The sequence below is a fragment of the Uloborus diversus genome, chromosome 1 (genome assembly GCF_026930045.1).
Source record: "Uloborus diversus isolate 005 chromosome 1, Udiv.v.3.1, whole genome shotgun sequence".
NCBI lineage: Eukaryota > Metazoa > Arthropoda > Arachnida > Araneae > Uloboridae > Uloborus > Uloborus diversus.
The window spans coordinates 177,556,551-177,573,122 of NC_072731.1; the positions used below are offsets into that span (position 1 = coordinate 177,556,551).

Sequence of the window (16,572 nt, forward strand, 5' to 3'; positions counted from 1 at the left end):
AGGATTACCAAACATATTCCTGCTAAACTTAAAGAAAAGTTTAATAATATTTTGAGTAGTACCCATGGCTTTGAACATTTTTGTGTTAAACTGATAGTTTTGTCAATGGACTATAAATTTTTTATCAGAAACTAAGAGTGCTAACATAACACCCAAACTCAAATACAGCCCAGTTTACTGCTAATCCAGTGAACTACCCCAGGGAATTTTCACTTACTAAAATATTTTAAGTGATCAGGCACACAATGTTTCGAATGATTATTTGGAACAGTACCTGATTGTTTACATTTACAGGAGTAAAAAAAATAACAATAGCGTTCCATGTTCTGTGCCGATCCTAGGGTGTCGGATGCCGGCGTGCAAAGACCTAATGTGCCGTCCCTCAAGAGTAATTTGCATATTTTGACTAATCTTTAACGTCCATCTAAATCTTTCTTCAAATTTCTATCCCAAGTTCTAATTTAAAAAGAATAAAAAAAATAAATAAAAAATAACAAGAATGATGAATTTATAAAAAGGAAGAAAAGTTTTATAGTAAAAAACTCCTTAGGTACAATTTATATCTTTGAAGAAAGTAATAGCCACCAAAATTTACTAGTCGTAAAAACGCATTTTATAGTCTGTCTTCAGAGAATCAGGGGGGGGGGGGGATTGCTCTGAGAAAATTTTCAAATTGGCGTATGAAAAATAGTTTTTGTTTATCTTTGGTTGTGTTGGTTGCAAGGACAAAAGAGTGAAATATATTCAAGGTGCATGGAGAAATTTTCAAAATTGACGTCAAACATCGCAATTTTAGAAAATGTTCCGAGACTTCAGGGGAAAGTAATGTTGGAGTTCTTTCCTAAAATTGAAATCAATTTGAAGCTATTTTTGGTGAGCGTAGCTTAGGAAGAATCGGCACTCTTCCCGAAAATTTTCCGAAACTAAAGTTTTAAACACGCAATTTTCGGTTACCTTTGTTGACGTTGCTAGAGGGAGGGAGATTCAATCGTCTCCCACCGAAAGTTTTCGAAATTGAAGTTTAACGCAAATTTAGGCTGTCTTTGCTTACAGTAGGGAAGCTGGCGGCCTTCCTCTGGGAGTTTCTCGGCACTATTGTTTCAAAAACCCATTTTTGGCTATATTTGAAAACGATAGGAGTAACTTGAAAATTTTCCAAACCGAAATATTTTTCGCAACCGAAATCCATTATAGGCTATTTTTGGGAAGGAAGGGTTTTGGGGCTCTAAAGTGGATATTTCTAAAAGCGCAATTTTATACTATAATTGGTGACATTAACGAAGCTGGGAAGCTTCTACGGATCTTTTGGATATTTTTCGATATTAATATCTAAAAAATATGAGGCGTATCCGGAAAGTAAGTACCGTTTTGAAAAAAAAAGCTATAAATTTTTTTTTAAAGATTATTTAATGTTTACATGAAAGATCATACCTTAAATTATTTTTCAACATAGTTTTCACCATTGTTGAGGCACTTGTCGTAGCGGCTCACCAGCTTATTTATACCTGCCTCAAAGAAACTTGCCGCCAATGAAGAGAGCCATAAATTTACAGCGTTTTTTGCGTCGTCATCACAAGCGCCTGCCTCCAAGTTCTCGTTTCATGTGCAGGAACAATATTCCAGTCATCTGGTAGTTTTGCCTGGAAAGTTTTCCGGGAGTTTTGAAAATTGGTAATTTTATAGATTTTGATGTGCTCTTTTCGAATTTCCACTTTGCCACCTCGTATCTTTGCTGCTCGCGCCGCCATATTGAAAAAATAGTGTCTAAAAGCGGTATTTTGATGATATCTCCGTTCTGACTTATTTTACGATAAAAACATCTTTTACAAAATTAAATTAGAGAAAACTTCCTACAATTTATGTCACAACAGTTTTCGTAAAATAAATAGCTTTGGCGTAGGAGCGCCTCAAAGTATTATTTAACACGCGTTATCGCAGAATAAGTCGTTCCACACTACTTTGAGGTTTAGTTATCATAACACATCGAGGAAACGCAGAGTTCAATTAATAAGCATATAGTACAAACACAAATTCAATCGATTTACAAGTTAATTTACCAACTGCATAAAAACTCACAATCCACAAATTAAAATTCTTTTTGTGGTAGAAATGAGCGAGAGGAAAAAGGCATTACGGAAACCAAATTCCATTTCAGTTATTTCTTCCTATCTGCACTAAAACACCGACTCTTCCAACCAGGTGGATTCTCTCCCCCCTCTCTCCCTTTCCGAAATTTCTACCGGTAGAACTCAATAAAATATTTTAGTCTGTGTCATCAATATATTTGTTACGAAAAAACAGGGTGGCGACAGATCAGGGAGATCAGGGAAAAGTCAGGGAACTTTATCACTCAGGGAAAAATCAGGGAAATGGCAGGGAATTTTGAAAAAATAACAAAAAATCAGGGAAAATTGTTCAAATGAAGAAAGAAAAAAAAAAAATTCCTTGCAAAATGAAGTATTTTGATTCCCTATGAATTTTCCGCCAATTATTAGTTTTAAAAAAGTAAAATTAATGAGGTGCGATTATACAGTGCCAAATATTTGTGAATCTTTTTCCTCAAGGTCTAAGTATTCAATCTTAGGATGGGCTTCCTAAGATTGATTTTGTGTCTGTAAAGTTGTTTATTTTACCTAGCTTGAATTTTCCTTCACGCATTCCATGCTATATAAAATAAACAACCCTACAGGCAAAGAGGAAGTCGCCAGTAATGACTTTGCTCCCTTGCTTTTACTCATTGTCTTGAAGTAATTAGCATACTGTTATATCACGATTTCAAGAAAGGATTTTTGTTTTTTAAATTAATGCTGAAAAATCTTTAAAGTTATCACTTGGCATTTTTAATTTAATTGCTAAAATTAATTTTGACTTAAAATCAAATTAGTTTTTTTGCCATGGTTATTATTCCCTGTTACTTCAGATTGCTCGAAGGGTTTTTTTTTTCAGACTTTAAAACTCTTTTATTTTAAAACCATATACATTTTGAAATTAATAATTGGTTTTGCTTTTCAATGTTGTTTGTAACTAAAGTAATCTAAGATTTTTTTTTTGACAACTAATGAAATCATTTGAAATCAAGTTGTATACATAAGTAAATATTTTAATTATTTTTAATAGTTAAAATGCTGAATTCATTCATTAAAACCTAAGCTCTTGATTAGAGAATAGCTCAGTATGACTGGTTGTTGCAAGATTTCAATTTGTTTTACATAAATATGTCTATTCTGCCGTGTGCAGGTAAAGGGCAGAAACTGCACAGTTTTCTTTTTTATTTTTGCATTTTTGCCATCTATGGTACGTTACCTTTATTGTACAAGTCGCTTATTTGGTTTCCGCTAAAAAAAAAAGAGGCACGAAAAACGTCTAATTCCAACATTTTCCCATTGTTAATACTGAATCCACCACACATTTCTTCAAATATCTCGAAAACTAATTTCTGCAGATACTGCCGTTTACCTGCACACGGTGCAGTTTTTTACGTAAGTAAAACTACATTGCTTCTGTATTTCAACTATCACTTGTTACTCTTGCAGTAACAATTATACTGCTTGAAAGTTCAGTTCTAGATTATTTCCATTTAAATTTTTTAGTTTTATCATGATTAGATATGTTTTTAAGAGTGGTTTTAATAAGTTCTTAGAATTCTTATGTTAATTGGTTCCTGGAAGTGAAGTATTTGTTTTAGATTTCTTAGAATATTTCTCTGTCGATAGTTTAATAACTATTTTTACCAAAAAAGGACCATCTTTTCAAAATATATTTTTAATTAACAACTTAAACCGTTTTAAACACTGCATTTTATTGCAATGCTTTTCAGGTAGAGCAAAGAAAGGAAACCATTGTCATTGGTAACGGAAATCAGGGAAATTTGGTGAACTTAATCAGGGAAATCAGGGAAAAGTCAGGGAACTTTTTTTTCCTGTTCCTGTAGCCACCCTGAAAAATTATTGAAAAAATGGCGTCTAAAAGCGGCATTTTGACGATATCTCCTTTCTGACTTATTTTACGACAAAAAAAATCATATACAGAATTAATTTATGCATTATATGTATATTAATTTATATATAAATTTAAACAAGAAAAATTTCCTACAATTTATATCATAAAGTTTTTTTTTTTTTTTTTTTTTATTTTATTTTTTTTTTAATATTGTGGTCAAACAAGAGCCACAGAAGATGCAGACACTTTAATAATCAATACTGCGATAAGTGTTTCTTCAGCATTCGATTCCGTAATTGTTGTAGGCGAAGATGTAGATCTTCTTATTCTTTTGACAGCTCTATCTGAGCGATCAAACATATATATGCTCAAACCAGGAAAAGGAAAAATTTCGCAACAAATATATACAACTGACAGTATCATAGATAAGACAGACGCAGATCATATTTTATTCTCGCATGGCTGTGATACAACATGTGCCCTTTTCAATCAAGGAAAAACGAAATTTATTAACATACTACGAAAAAATCCAAATTTAAGGGAGTCTATTAAAGCGTTTAAAAATCCAAATGTTGATCCAGAGATCATTGCTAAAGCTGGAGAAGACTTTCTTCTTGATTTATACGGTTTCAGTGAAGTGAAAAGTAAAAAAAGCAAGAAAAACATGACTTTAAATGCCTACAGATATGAGTGCTTTGTAAAATCCGCATATAAAAGTAAATTTAATATTTTGTCGCTACCTCCAACAGAAGCAGCAGCAAGACAACATTCTTTTCGATCTTATCACCAGATTCAGCAGTGGTGTAGGAATGAAAAAAACCCAGAACTGTGGGGGTAGAATAGAAATAAGAATGGGTTAATTCCTGTTATGACGCTTGACCCTCCAGCTCCGTAGACCTTACTAAGACTTATTTCTTGCAAATGCAAAAAAGGATGTCAGAAAGCCTGTGGATGCAGAAAAGCCGGGTTAAAATGCTCCGTTATGTGTACTAATCATACAGGTGGTAATTGTGAGAATTCGCAAAGTTTATCACATGATAGCGATGAAGAGGAAGAAACAGAGACGGTTTTCGAGCAACCGAATGATGGAATAGAAAACGAAGAAGCTCATGATGAATTTGATGATCCCATCGCAGATGATGTCGAAGAAATTGCATGACGTCTCAATCGATACTGAAGATGGTGAACCAGTAACTCTTGGTCGATCAAAAATATCTACTCGCTATATAAAATGCTGTTAAATAGCACTTTTCGCTCGTACACATGCGCTGGTACGCATCAATTATTTATTTTACAAAAAAAAAAAAAAAAAACCTTTATGATAAAAATTGTAGGAAATATTTCTTGTTTAATTTTGTATGTAAATTAATATATATAATGCCTAAATTATTTTTGTATATGATTTTTTTTGTCGTAAAATAAGTCAGAAAGGAGATATCGTCAAAATACCGCTTTTAGACGCCATTTTCTCAATAATTTTTTCGTAACAAATATACTGATGACGCAGACTAAAATATTTTATTGAGTTCTACCGGTAGAAATTTCGGAAAGGGAGAGAGGGGGGAGGGAATCCACATGGCATCTGGTTGGAAGAGTCGGTGTTTTAGTGCAGATAGGAAGAAATAACTGAAATGGAATTTGGTTTCCGTATTGCCTTTTTCCTCTCGCTCATTTCTACCACAAAAATAATTTTAATTTGTGGATTGTGAGTTTTTATGCAGTTAGTAAATTAACTTGTAAATCGATTGAATTTGTGTTGGTACTATATGCTTATTAATTGAACTCTGCGTTTCCTCGATGTGTTATGATAACTAAACCTCAATGTAGTGTGGAACAACTTATTCTGCGATAATGCGTGTTAAATAATACTTTGCGGCTCTCGTACGCCGAAGCTATTTATTTTACAAAAAAATAGTTGTGACATAAATTGTAGGAAATTTTTTCTAGTTTAATTTTGTAAAATATGTTTTTATCGTAAAATAAGTCAGAATGGAGATATCATCAAAATACCGCTTTTGGACGCCATTTTTTCAATATGGCGGCGCGAGCGGCAAAGATACGAGGTGGCAAAGTGGAAATTCGAAAAGAGCACATCAAAATCTATAAAATTACCAATTTTCAAAACTCCCGGAAAACTTTCCAGTGTTCAATTAGTCTTTGAATGTCACGAGCAGTATGGGGCCGAGCATTGTCATGCAGCAACACAATTCCTTCTCTGAGCATTCCTCTATGTTTGTTTTGAATAGCTCGCCGAAGATTCCTCAAAGTCACACGGTAACGTTTTTCATTGATGGTTTGACCTCTGGGACAATATTCAACTAGCAAAACACTTTTTGTGTCCCAGAATACAGTGCACATGATTTTTTGCTCAGAAAACGTTGTTTTGAATTTGTGCTTTTTGGGGGAACTTGTGTGTCTCCACTCCATCGATTGTTGTTTGGATTCTGGAGTAAGATGGCGAATCCAAGTTTCATCATCAGTCTCGATTTGGTTTAAAAATTCCTCACCTTCATCATTGTACCGGGTAAGAAATGTCAGAGCACTGCCAAGTCGCTTTGTTTTGTGCTCATCCGTCAGCATTTTTGGTACACAGCGGGAAGACAGCTTGTGATAACCTAAACGATCGGTTACAATCTCGTGCAAAGAGTTCTCGAAACTTGTGGAAATTCATCTGCAAGCATTGTCATTGTGACTCGTCTGTTCGCTTTAATTTTCTCATCCACTCTGTTAACCAAATCATTAGTCACAAGCGAAGGCCGCCCACTTCGTGTTGCGTCGTGGACATTTGTCCGTCCTTCATTGAATTGTCTTACCCACTTCCGCACCATTCCATCAGTCATTGCACTTTCTCCGTAAATCTCTGTAATCTGACGATGGATTTCGGATGGCTTAACGTTCCTTGCATTCAAAAACGGGATCACAGAACGAATTTCACAGTCGGCGGGATCATCGATTTTTTTAAACATTATATATGGCCACAGTAAAAGCAAAACAGAAGACAAATCAACCATAATGGCGCGAGTTTGTAGCCGGTGAACAGAGGAAACAAGTACGCATGCACTGAGCGCCGACGGCAGCGCTGCAGCGGCATTAGAACGAAACGGTACTTACTTTCCGGATACGCCTCGTACAACTATTGACTTTTGTCCACCTCACCTCGACGATTGATGGGTGTGCCCTATAGCCCGGTCAAAATAGACCAAAAAAAAAGCGAAAGTTCGGAAAAATTCCCATAAAGCTGAAAATTGGTACAGACCTTAAGAACATCATTATACATGAAATGTCAAAAGTCCTCATCGATCCGAGTGGAGCTAAAAATTTTATGCAAGGTCAAAGGTCAAAAAATCAATTTTTCATATATGTCTCTTAAACGATAATTGTTAGCGAAAAAATGGAGGTTAGAAAGTTTGAAAGGTATGCAATTGTGTACAAACAAGTGGGGATTCCGAGGATGGGTCATGGGGGTCATACCTTCCACCCTAAAGCTACTAAATATAGGTTAAAATGGCATTGGAGACATATTTAAAAAAAAAAATTCCCTTAGACCCCTTATTTGTACCCCTATTTGGTACTTTGACTATGAAATTAACACAAATATAGTTAAGGACAACACTAAAGTGAAGTGTCAGAAGTCCCCATCGATCCCGGTGGAGCTAAAAATTTTATTCGAGGTCAAAGGTCAAAAACCGATTTTTCGCAACTATTTCTTAAACGGTAAGTGTTATTGTAAAAGTAGGGGATACAAAGATTGAAAATTAATAGATAATTAATAAATAATTAATAGATAATTATGCACAAACGGGGGGGGGGATTCAGTGGATGGGTCAAGGGGTCATACCCCCCTCTCCCTAAAGCGATAAAATAAAGTCTAAAACTGCAGTTCAGGGACTCAAATTTCTAAAAATTCACCCTAAAATCCCAATTTTTGTCCAAATATTGCACTTTGACTATGAAATTACCATAGAAATAATTACAGACATCATTATAAATGAAATTTCAAACGTTCCCAACGAATCCCAGTGGAGCTAAACGTTTTATTCAAGGTCAAAGCTCAGAAAATCAATTTTTCACAAATATCTCTTAAACGGTAAGTGTCTTAAAATAGAGGATACAAAGTTTGAAAACTATGCATTTATGTACATACAAGCGGAGATTTAGAGGCTGTGCCTTGGTGGTCTTACCCCCCAGCCCTCCCCCCCCCCCCCCGTAAGCAACAAAATTAAAGCTGCATTTTGATGACATATTTCGTTGACCTTAAACCCCCTATTTGTGCCCTAAAATTACTTTGATCCATTTCTGATAACGAGTACTTCCAAAACCAGAAGCCGGATCTGCCCTAGGTGTTAAAAAAGCCCAATATTTGTGCTCCCCCCCCCCCCAATAAATGATAACATTCATAAGGTATCGCAGTTTTTGTAACTTGGAAATAGTACTGAAGCTCCTTTTCTTTCTTTCGAGTGACCTCCAGAAACTACACTTGACCGCAATGCCTATCCCCTCTTACGATTCACACACCCCCTTCAAATTGAAAAGATCAAATTACATTTAGGGGAGAGTGGATGCGCTTAGATTCCTTTGTATGAGCAAAGTCAGTCGCACAAGTGCTCCTATTGACAGGGAGTGATTCTTTGTTGTGAAAAGTCGGGTTTATTGATACTATTTTTGATATGAATACGTACCCTTAACAAATAATTCTTCAAAGATGCCGCAAGATTGCTTAATTTGCAATAAATCTTTGACTGACGGTGAAATTGTTACTGTTGAACGCGGACTAAAATCTTTAATTGATTCAAGTAGTGCAAGGAACGATGGGTTTGTTGAATACTTGAAAGACAAACAGTCTGTGGATCAGTTCATGTAGTGTCGCAAAATGTACAACTGAAAGTGGGCATTGCGGCAGCTAAAAGACAACAAGAGACAGAGGCCAGTACACCTCTGAGTAGTCCACCTCGTACTAGAGTCCTATCAGGTGAGACAACATTTTGTTTGAAAAACTGTTGCATATTTTGTGGTGATGAAGCAAATGAAGAGACTGAAAAGAAAAAACAGCAGAATATACGGTGTAGAATTTGTCAAGTTGCTACTCTTTCCTTTAAAGATAATATTCTAAAGATTGCACATAATCCTTCAGATGACATAGCAAAAATTGTTATTGCACGTATACAATATGAATACGATTTAGTTGCTGCTGAAGCGGAGTACCATTCTAATTGTTACACTTCATTTCTAAAGTGTTCTGTAGGTCTTAAAGCAGGTGATCCCAAAAATTCCGTTGTTACTATGGTGATGACAGAAATATTTGATTATATTGAAAATAATGATGATTGTCAGTTTTCACTGTAAGAACTAAAAAATATTTGTAAAACTGAAATCCCAGATGATAAAACAATCAAAAACAGATTAAAGTTAAGGTATGGCAATAGAATGATTATAACCGAGAAACGTGGAAGTTTAGCTATGATTTGTTTACACTCAGCACGATACAATACTGAACAAAGTTTGGTACGAAAATAAAAAAAAAAAAACAGCAAAAGAGGAAAGATTTAGGGTACTAAAGACTGCGGCAGAAATATTTCAAGAAGATATTCAATCTGTCATGTGCGACACTAACAATTATCCCCCACCATGTCAAATGTTTGAAAATATTAATAGTGACATTCCGGAGTCATTGACTTATTTTTTGGAGCAAATTATCTTAAAAAGAAAACGATCTAAATTGGAACATTTGAAATTAATATGTACTAGTGTCAGTCACTGTATTATGGCTGCTGTTCATCCTAGATCTTTCATCTCGAGATTACAATTGGGTCTCTCAGTTTTTTTTCATCGACGATTTGGATCTAAACATTTGATACAAATTTTCTCGTCTTTTGGTTTAAATGCTTCGTATAATGATACTATGGTGTATGAGGTGGCTACAGTTTTTAACCATCAGCCACATATTTTACTACCAGAAACCGGGACATTTATTCAATACGCAGCAGACAATGCTGGTATTAACGTACACACTTTAGATGGCCATAACACTCTACACATAATGGGCATAATCCAAATTATTACGCCTAGAAGTTCAGTTTTAGCAGAAGATCCTTTATCGCGAATGAAACAAATTATTTCAGCAAAAGATTTTGCAGAAAAAGCTCATGTGCCAACACAAAAGTACCACAATAATGGTGTAGTAGGACATAGTAAAATAACTGCTCAGAATTTTGCTTATGAAAGTGACACAACTTCTGTCTTACTCCAGAAAATAGATTTGTTATGGTTGTACGGGAAATGGAATAATTTATCGCTATCAGGTTGGAACGGTTATATTGAAGGTTTAGCAAAGAATAATATGGATTTTTCAATGTCTAGAATTTTGTTCTTACCATTTATTCACCAACCTGCAAATAACTACAATAGTATATACACTACTTTACTTTGTGCTTTGGAGAATACAAAGCATTACTTGTTACTTTTGATCAACCTTTGTATGCAAAGGCTAGAGAAATTGTTGCTGCTGCACCTGAAGAATCTGATTAGGGATAATAGGTACTGAGAGGCATCTTATATCCGTTAAATATGGGATAATGTTGTACTTGTTTCACTATTTTCACCTAATTTGAACCAGAAAGAGTTGAACTTCATATAAAAACGTCTTTTCAACATATTGTATAATTTAATTAATATGCGCTTTTTATAATAACAGTTATGTTTTTGAAATAATTGCAAAATATAAAAAAAAAACATTTTTTGACCTTTGACCTTCCATAAAATTTTTAGTTCAAGTGGAATCGATGGGAATTTTTCATATATCATTCACAATGATGCATTTAAAGTCTGTACCAATTTTCAGCACTGTACAAATGTTTTCAATGAAAAAAAAAAATTCAATTTTGACCGTTGACCTTGCATAAAATTTTTAGCTCCACTTGGATCGATGAGGACTTTTGACATTTCACTTATAATGATGTTCTTAAGGTCTGTACCAATTTTCAGCTTTATGGGAAATTTTCCGAACTCGAATGTCTATTTTGACCAGGCTACTAGCGCTGTGAAAGTTACATAAGCTAGGCATTTCTAATCCATAATTTTTTAGAAATTGAAGTCTCAAAATCGTATTTTAGGCATTGTTTGATAACGATGGGACTAAGAGCAGGCGGGGGTTCAGTGTGCCCTCACGAACTGTTTTTTGAAACTGAAGTCAATTTCAGGCTAGTTTAGGCAGGAAGGGTTGTGTGGCTCCACAGAACCGTATAGAAACGAAATTTTGAGGTATAGTGATTGCGTTGGAGAAAAGGGGGATCCAGGGTCTTTCTACAAAAGTTTTTGAAACTGATGTTTGAAAAATGCAATTTTAGTTTGTTTTTCATTACGTTAAGTGAGAGGGGGTGGGATTAGGGGCCTCTCTAAAGACGCTAATTGAGACTGTCTTCGGTAGTAATGTTTGGAAATAAATTTCGGGGCTCTCGCAAAAATTTCAAAAAAGAAGTCTGAAACATGCCATTAAGCAATTTTTGATGACATTAGGACGGTTGTCCTTTGAAAACACGTTTTGGATTTTAGAGCCAATATTTTAAAGCTATGTTTGATTAAGTTAAGGTGGAAGGAGTGAATCACATCCTTAAGATCAGTGGTTTAGTCTCATCAAAAAAATCATGGCACCCTTTTGGATCTTTGTTCTGTGATCCTCTTACCTGATCTGAAACCGGGCAGTTCATTGGGGATTTTAATTAAAAAAAAATTCCCATAAAGGGGGAAAGTTACAAAATTTTAGTTTGTCATTCAAATATGTTTGAATTTCAGGGAATCGCAATTTTCCACTTTCTCTCCACGCATCCACCATTGTTGAACACAGAATTTGTTATTTGAAATGCTTGCAAGAGTATCTAATCAGTATAGCTATTTTTTTATAAATAAAATATGTCTTCATTGTTTAGGTCTGTGAAAGTTTGTGGGGTAAACATTAGTGGCCTCCCTCGGTGCTCCTTTTAGAAGGCACCCTTTCATGCTTCAGGAGGGGCCATTTCCCTCATATTCCTTCCCCTGTATCTACGCCTGATTACCGGTTCTGTCACAAATTTTGCAACCAAATGAAGCATGTGTGTAAACAGTAGATATTAATGGACAATAAACCAACAAAATGTACCCTAACATTCTATTTCTTGAACTATGCTATGCTGTTGGGAAATCAACACTTACTTTGATAATTGAACATTAAAAATTCAGCATATTTATTCGATTTATAATAAGTTATCTTGTGAGAAATTCTTGAGGAATTTTGCTTGATTATAAGAATTATATGATGCGGCCTGCAGCCGCCCCTTGCTTTGGCCGCCCTTGTGCGGTGCACACCTGCTAGGATCAGCCCTGTCCATGTTACCCATTTTTTGTGTTAAGCATCTTTGCTTTAACCATATTTTACTGTACCTAAATTCACCTTGTAAAATAACTATCTCACAAGCACTTTTTGCTTATAATATTTACATGCATAATATACATGAATGTAACCAGATGTTGTTCGACTAAAGTCCTTTAAAAACTTTAACCCAAGCAAGACTGAGATACAAAAACAGCATTTCTTTGCCAAAAACCATGAAATTCTTTTCCCTTCAAAAATATGGTACTATTGTTTCCTCATGAAAGCTTCACATGGTGTTAGGGATCATTAGTAAATTCTGAATTTGCTTTTTTATGGAAACCAAATAAACACTTTCAGCTTTTTCCCTTTAGGCCTGCACCAAATTGCTTTATGAAAATGTACTTGTTGCCTCAGAAAAACCTCCATTGTGAAAAGGAAAAAAAAAATTCTGGAACAAATGTGCGCCAGTCCCATATTTTTAAAGGAAATATATTTAGGTGACATTTTATCCCAGTGGTAAGGAAGACATTTGAGGTTACTCTACTGTATATGACATACAGTTAGTTGTGCTCTGATCGGTAAGGCATCTTGACTAGTAATTGGAAAGTCCCAGGTTCTATGCCAGCCGGTTGAAGATCTTCCATATTAGTTAATGGTGATTGGGGCACATTAAACATGTTCATGGTCACAAAGTCTTTCAAGTTCCCATTCAAAATCAATACCTCTAGGGGTGCTGGATCAATAGTTGCTCTACTCCTGGTCTGGATCAAAAAACAGAGCTCTCTTTAGGGTCCCATCCATCTGAGCCCTAAAGAGTGTGTGGTACATGTGTAGTTGTCATTACGGGAGACCCTGGAGTGTAGTGTAGTTGCATACATTGCCAATACTTCTTTCTTGAGCAGTTTTAAAGTGTTTGCAAATTTGTTCTGCTTTTGCTTATATGGATGTGGTGAGAGCTCAGTACACTACACATACAAACACGAAAAATTTTATTTTCTGTTTGGAAAATTTAAAGTAACTATATTAAAAGTCAAGTAAAAAAAGTTTTAAGTGTGTTAAAATGAATATTTTTTATAATGTTGTAACACTTGACAATCTTTTTATCTGTTTTTTTTTCTTTTGTCTTCTTCTTTCAGAGCATAATTCGAAATTTATGGCTATCCGAAGATATTAAGAAAGCAACTGATGCCCCTCGCATCCATCATCAACTACTTCCTAATCATCTTCAATTTGAAGACACGTTCCCAAAGGTATTGTTTTCCTTAGTTTTAATAACTTTTTCATGAATTAGAAAACATGAATCTAACAATTATGCATGAATTGAAGGTGTTTGCTTGGGTAGTTTGGGTAGTTAGTTTGCTTGGGCCTGTGCTTATTTTTGCGCTTTGTATTTTAAACAAAAATTTAGCAGTTGGGGGAGGAAGGAGTGAGCAAGTAGAATTTTTAGATATTGCATTAATTTTTAATTCAAAATGCCAAACATTTTTAATTCAAAATACCAAACATTTTTAATTCAAAATGTCAAACATTTAAAGTTTTAAAATTCAAAATTACTTACACATCTCCCATTTCCCTGCCATCTTCCATCAGAAAGAAATCTTTTAAAAGTTAGATCACTATTGTGCTCTTAACCCTTTTAGTATAATTTACTCCTCTAATATAAATTTCATTCTTTGAAAAAATTTCAAGGATTATTTTCACACCTAAAGGAAAAGTGCTGCTGTAGCTCTGTACACAAGACTTTACTGCTTTAAAAGTCTTGTGTACAGAGGTGTTTGGTTCTTTTCAAACGTGTTTTTTAGGCAATGTTAAAACTATTTCAAACTATGGTTGTTCGAAACCTATTACAAGCTAAAACTTCTGGTATTAACCAATACCTTTCTGAACGTAATCAAGTACATGAGTTTAATCAGGTTAAGAACAATTTTGCTTCAATAGTCCAGACTATTTCAACTGCTACAACTTAAACAAGTGTACAAATGAACATCCCTTTAGAAAATAGTTTAAAATGCATGCCTAATGCTACTATCGATAGTACTAGAAAATGTTTAGACTTGTGAGAAGTGTTTCAAACGTTTTTGGTATTTTTTCTTTTTGTCCAGCTTGAATTCAAATTCTTCAGTTTAGGATATCCTTGACTTTTTTAAAAGTCAAAAGAATCTGGATTTGGTACTTTTTAGATGAATTGTAACAAAGTTCAACAGCAAATCTTTTCTTCACATTGAAGTATTTACGAGTAATTTTGAGCAGTGGATGAATCCAATGGTATGGGCTGAAGGTTGTCTTGCAAGTTTTATAGTAGATTAAGAAAGGAGCGAATTCAAGACAAGGGGCACTATTGAAGACTGATTTCAAGAATGGTTCCAGTTAATCCGATTTTTCTGATTATCAAACTTGGTTTAGAAAATTTATGACAGTAAGCCAGATGAATTTGCAGGCCCTCTTGAGCAGTACAATAAAAAAAAAGTGCTATAGAATTGCAATGTTTTTTTTTTTTTTTTTTTCATTTTTTTTTTTTTTTTTTTTTTTTCATTTTTGTAATGTAAAAATATGTGAGCTTGGAGATTGTAAAGACATCCAAAATAATCAATCTAAAAGTCTTGCTTAAATGGCACTAACCAAATTTCTCATTGAACTTGCATCCTGTTTAAGTATCAACTTAATAACCAAATCAAAATATTGGTCTATAATTTATTTCCAGTGCTTTTTTGTTGAAACATATAGTAATCTATTTGGAAAATTATCTTAATTGTTCATGTGTTTTTTGAATGGGCCCTAAATAAAAAAAATTGAATCCTTAAAGAGGCTTAGCCCTTAAATTTTTACTTTCAAAAATGTGTATGCGAGAGAGAGGGAAATTACCAAGGCAATGTATGTATACTTATGGCACAATTATGGTGCAATAGAGTCACTGCACTTCAATCCTTCACATGATCAACTTCTATTGAATAAAAATTTTATTTTGAATAATTATGGAGTCAGATTTCCAACTAAAACATTCAATTCCATTCAACCTGTCAGAATGGGGACCCTTGCTTGATTGGGTGACTGGAAAGCCAGTTAATTACTTCGTGTGATGCAGCGCTGCGCATAAAGTCACAATATTTTTGACATTCTCTGTGGGGTTATCATACTGTAGACTAAAAAAGTTATTGTTATCATTATTATTATCTTTATTGCGATCTTACATTCAAAGATTTTTCAGTTTTTAAATAGTTTTAGAATTAAAATAAAACTTGTTAAAGTGTTAGTTTTTACCATCATCAAAGCTATGATCTTAAAGGATTAGTACGTGGGTTTTGAGTAATTTTCATTTGTATTAAAGGATATTTTATGTTCCTTTTTAGATATATTTGGACAAACTGGAAGACTTTGGGCATATAACTACCAAAGAAAACCAAGGCAGCATATTCCTTGGCATAGTGAAAGAAAATGGCAAATGGCAAACTAATGTTGATTTCAGAAAAGGTGGTTCAGCTGAAGGATATTGAACCAAATGCCCTTAACTCAAAGTGATGTGCCTTAACGCCACCTTCACCGTAGATTTTCCAACTAAAACAATAACTTTCAGATGGGAGCGAACTTTTTTATGAAGTATTTATTGCAACTGCATATAATTTTTAAATTTGTGATGGGATTTGTTTCTTGTCTGGAACAATGAAATTTGTACAGTATTAAAACTTTTATGTTTCTCTAAGTCTATTTGATGTCTTAGTTGTTTCAAAAAATTCTTACTTGTCATTTCAAATTTTAGGCTACAATAGTTTGTCAAATTTTTAACAAATGAAATGTATCGATATTTCTTTTGTAAACTGTGGTGGTAAGAATTTTGATCAAGCATGGGGGGGGAGAAGTTTAATTTTTTTTCTTTTTGAATGTTTAGACAAATTAGGTGCTTAATTCCTTCTTGAAACTTATTAAACATTTGAAATTAGTGATAATTTGAAACATTGAAAAGTTGTTAACAAATCAATCATCTGATATGTATCTCTACATAGTATAAAATGAAGTCTCCAAAAAGCGTCTGTGTTTTTGAACTCGCAAAACTCGAGAACTACCTGGCTGATTTTGCTGAAATTTTCACAGTTTGTTGCTTTAAGTCCTGAGAAGGTTTGCAGACCTGTTTGAAAACAATTCGATAAATAGTTCTTATTTTATTCATATTTAGGCCCAATTTTCACGTAAATTCCCGAATATGAGGGTGAAAAATTACTCGCAAATAGTAATATTACATATCGTTGGAAAGGGAAGAATTTTCCGCATTCTACGCAATTAGTTCCAATGCTCTA

The 16,572-nt window shown here is 34.2% G+C and overlaps 1 protein-coding gene across 2 annotated transcripts in view; it reads left to right on the forward strand.

Moving 5' to 3' along the window:
* The window catches only part of LOC129223302 (scoloptoxin SSD14-like), a 91,475-nt gene extending 75,495 nt beyond the window's left edge, over window positions 1-15,980 (forward strand). For both annotated transcript variants that reach the window (XM_054857871.1, XM_054857879.1), the window contains exons 10-11: window positions 13,420-13,533; window positions 15,631-15,980. In XM_054857871.1, coding sequence (XP_054713846.1) covers window positions 13,420-13,533; window positions 15,631-15,774 — 258 coding nt within the window. In that variant the 3' untranslated portion in view covers window positions 15,775-15,980. The remainder of the gene's footprint in view (window positions 1-13,419; window positions 13,534-15,630) is intronic.
* Window positions 15,981-16,572: the final 592 nt, after the last annotated feature.